The following is a 3,731-nucleotide window of genomic DNA, read 5'->3' on the forward strand; positions in this document are numbered from 1 at the left end:
TCCTGCTGATGGAAGTGATGGCGGTGTTGATTTGCATTGGAATTTTGGTTTGGAACCAGAGCGGAAGAGACTAAAAGAACAGGATTTTTTGGAGAACAATTCTCAGATATCTTCTGTGGATTTCCTGCAGCCACGATCTGTGTCCACAGGACTGGGCTTGTCGCTTGATAATACTCGCCTGGCTTCAACCGGAGACTCGGCTTTATTGTCACTTATAGGGGATGATATTGGTCGTCAGTTACAACAGGAAGATTTGGAGATGGATAGATTTCTCAAAGTGCAGGTTAGCTCTGGTTTTGATGTCTAGTTTAGCATCTTATTGGTTACTTGTTCAAGGTAAAAAACTTTCAGTTAAGCCCTATTTGTTGGTCGGTAAGTGGATCTGTTAAGTGTTTCATTGCATGATTTGACATGTATACAATGTTTTTGTGCTTGTTAGACAATGGTTTTGATGTTTTTATTGGAATAGAGCCAATGTTGGCATTGTTAATATTGTTAGTAATATGTTGAGGGTGATGATCGAACCTTGACCTCCCTTATCCTTCCACTCCTAACTCTCCCACCGAGTCACCAAGTCACCAAGTCATCATCATATATCCTCTCAATGGTTTTAATATTTGTCCAACGACAGAAAATATTTCGTGTAGCCTTTTTTCTTCATGTTGTCCATCATGAAAGTTCTTACTAGAGAAATAATTACATTAATCTTTTGAACTTGTATATTGTACTTCTTAGAACCTGATTTGGCATCTATGAAGAGAGGAAATATCGCTCTTATATGAAGACGCCACATCAATTAATTTTCTCTCTAACAGGGTGAACAGTTGCGGCAAGCAATTTTAGAGAAAGTTCAGGCAACACAACTTCAGAGTATTTCAATCATTGAAGAAAAAGTCCTCCAGAAACTTCGTGAGAAAGAAACGGAGGTGGAGAACATCAACAAGAGGAATATGGAACTTGAAGATCAAATGGAGCAATTGAGCGTAGAAGCGGTCGCATGGCAACAGCGAGCCAGATACAATGAAAACATGATTGCTGCTCTCAAGTTTAACCTTCAGCAAGCATATGTCCAAAGTAGAGATAGTAAAGAAGGATGCGGCGACAGCGAGGTCGATGATACAGCTTCTTGCTGCAATGGCCGCTCGCTTGATTTTCATCTTCTCTCGAAGGAAAATTCCAATACAAAAGACATGATGATATGTAAGGCCTGCAGAGTCAACGAAGTGACGATGGTTTTATTACCTTGTAAGCATCTTTGCCTCTGTAAAGATTGTGAAAGTAAGCTTAGTTTCTGTCCTCTATGTCAATCCTCTAAATTCATCGGCATGGAGGTCTACATGTAAAATTGATATTTTATTAAAACACGTTAAAATCACTAATTTTATCTTGAATGTTATGTTATGTGTGTCTTCAATTGTTGCTGACTTGTTCAACAGTTGTAACACCAAGTACCATGACGCCTTGTAACTAGTTTTTAAGATGTATTGTACTGTAATGAATATCACTTATTAAGTGTAGTAACTTTTAGAAGAATCTCTAATAAAATGATACATACATGCATGCTGTGTCTGCTATGTGATGTCCAAAAGTGTAGGTTTCTCTGGGTTATCCACTACTAAATGGGAAAACTTAGGATGAAGAAGTGGTGGACACAAATCACGGTAATGAATATGAACCAATCCTATGTAAAAATATCAGGATGGGTTAGATTATTGATTTGGTTTGGTTTATATATACTTTCTCCAGTTTGATGAATATAAGTTAATGTATTTAGTCTAAATACATCATCTTTTTGTTGATTAACTTTCTTATATTTAGGACCTTATTCTAAATCCGAATGTGTTGAGAAAGAAAACTAAAGAAATTGGTTTTAGAAGAATGTGCATGTGGACTGTTATAAAGAAATTAAGAACTATTATGGCTAATTTTGATGGAAATCATGGGCGTCAATTGGTGAAAAGCAATAGATGACAATAATTTGAGTTTCGCTGGTCATTGATTTGTAACATTGGGCATTATTATGTATAAAAAGATGTACTGTCAGAAATTGTCTTCTTTTCATTAGAGAGTGTTAGAATTCAAAGTATGATTTATTATTCTTTGACCGTACAATTTCTTAGGTTCAATGGTAGAAATTCTAGTCAAATACAAGTCCCTAGTATTTGAATGTAATTATTGTAACCTCATTATAACTAAAAGATGTGTGATCTTGTTTGAGACACACAAGAAATACACAAATAACATATTTTTACATGGTATTAGAGCAGGTTCATCCTAAGGCTGCTCTGCCTTTACCAACTGTGCCATAACCCTTTTACTTTATTTTATTTTTCTTTTTTTCCTCCTCAAAATTATGTGTTCCAGCTGTGCTTTTCCATTCCAGCTGTGTGTATACTATTCTAGTGCAACCCACCACTACAAACTGTCGTGCAATCCTCAAGCAAACATGGTGATTTTTATTTTTTTTATTTTGCGCTGCCAAACTTCAGCGAACACGATGACACATCTGGTCACCAATTTTTCAAAGTCAGCCGTGGCTCAGGGCCTTATGGCACATTCCAAGGTCCTTTTTCAACTTCTGGTGATTTTTCAACATCTTTTCTTCTCTTTCACCTAAGTTGATTGTCATGTCCAACACTGGATCTGTTGCTGCCTCCTCTTTCGTGTTAAGTTTCACTACGCTTCCTTTGATTTTGTGCAAAAAATTGGTAGGTGCAGCCAATTACGCAGGATGGGCAGTAGCCGCTGAACTTTGGTTCCGAGGACAAGGTCGTAAAGACCATTTGCTCAAACAGTCCAAGGATGTCGTTGCCAAAGATCAAGACAATTGGAAATAGATTGATGCCTCTCTATGCAGCGTTCTTTGGTTTTCAATCGATGTCAAACTTCAATCTCAGTTTTGCTCGTTTAAAACATGTTATGATGTTTGGGCAAAGGCGAAGAAGACATACTCCAATGACATTAATCGTTTATATATTGTAGTCTCTAATCTTATTTCCATGAAGAAACAAGAAATGGATATGCAAAGCTACATAGGTAAGCTTGATAGTTTGATTGCTGATTTTGATGCACTTATGCCCTATACTGACAGTGCCGAAACACATGCTGAACTACGTGGAAAATTCTTTATGGTTCTGGCCCTTGCGGGTCTTACACCAGATCTTGATTCAGTTCGCAATCAAATTCTATCTAGTTCCACTATTCCCTCATATGAAACTGTTTATGAACAATTACTGCGTCTTTCGGCCCCTTCAGCTCTTGCTCCAATCGTTGCTTCTCTCAATGTGTCAGTTGAATCTACTGCACTCGTCTCTAATTCTTATCAACGAGGTGGTAGAGGAGGAGGACGTGGACATAATCGTGGTCGAACTCGATGCAACTATTGCAACCGTTTTGGCCACGTTGAAGCACAATGTCGCACCAAAGCTAATCAATTGCAGCCTAGAGTCGCCAATGTTGCTCAGATTGAGGCCTTTGACATAAGTGACCAAGTCACGTTTTCTACCACAAAATATAATGAGTACATCAACAAGCTAAAGGCGCAAATGCAAACTACCACACAAGTTGTCTCTATTGCTCATATCGGTAATCATATTGCCTTTGTTACACAATCTTCTTCACTTGGACCTTGGATACTTGACTCAGACGCCTCTGATCATATGTCTGGTAATAAATTGCTTTTCTCATGTTTGACTTATATAGACACACTACCTAGTATTACTTTGGCTAAT

The 3,731-nt window shown here is 37.8% G+C and overlaps 1 protein-coding gene across 1 annotated transcript in view; it reads left to right on the forward strand.

Moving 5' to 3' along the window:
• LOC101504064 (probable BOI-related E3 ubiquitin-protein ligase 3) overlaps positions 1–1,560 on the forward strand; it is a 2,559-nt gene extending 999 nt beyond the window's left edge. The window contains exons 4-5 of the mRNA XM_004498993.4: positions 1–283; positions 816–1,560. Of these exons, the coding sequence (XP_004499050.1) occupies positions 1–283; positions 816–1,343 (811 nt within the window). The 3' untranslated portion in view covers positions 1,344–1,560. The remainder of the gene's footprint in view (positions 284–815) is intronic.
• Positions 1,561–3,731: the final 2,171 nt, after the last annotated feature.

Source organism: Cicer arietinum, chromosome 4 (genome assembly GCF_000331145.2).
Source record: "Cicer arietinum cultivar CDC Frontier isolate Library 1 chromosome 4, Cicar.CDCFrontier_v2.0, whole genome shotgun sequence".
Lineage (NCBI taxonomy): Eukaryota > Viridiplantae > Streptophyta > Magnoliopsida > Fabales > Fabaceae > Cicer > Cicer arietinum.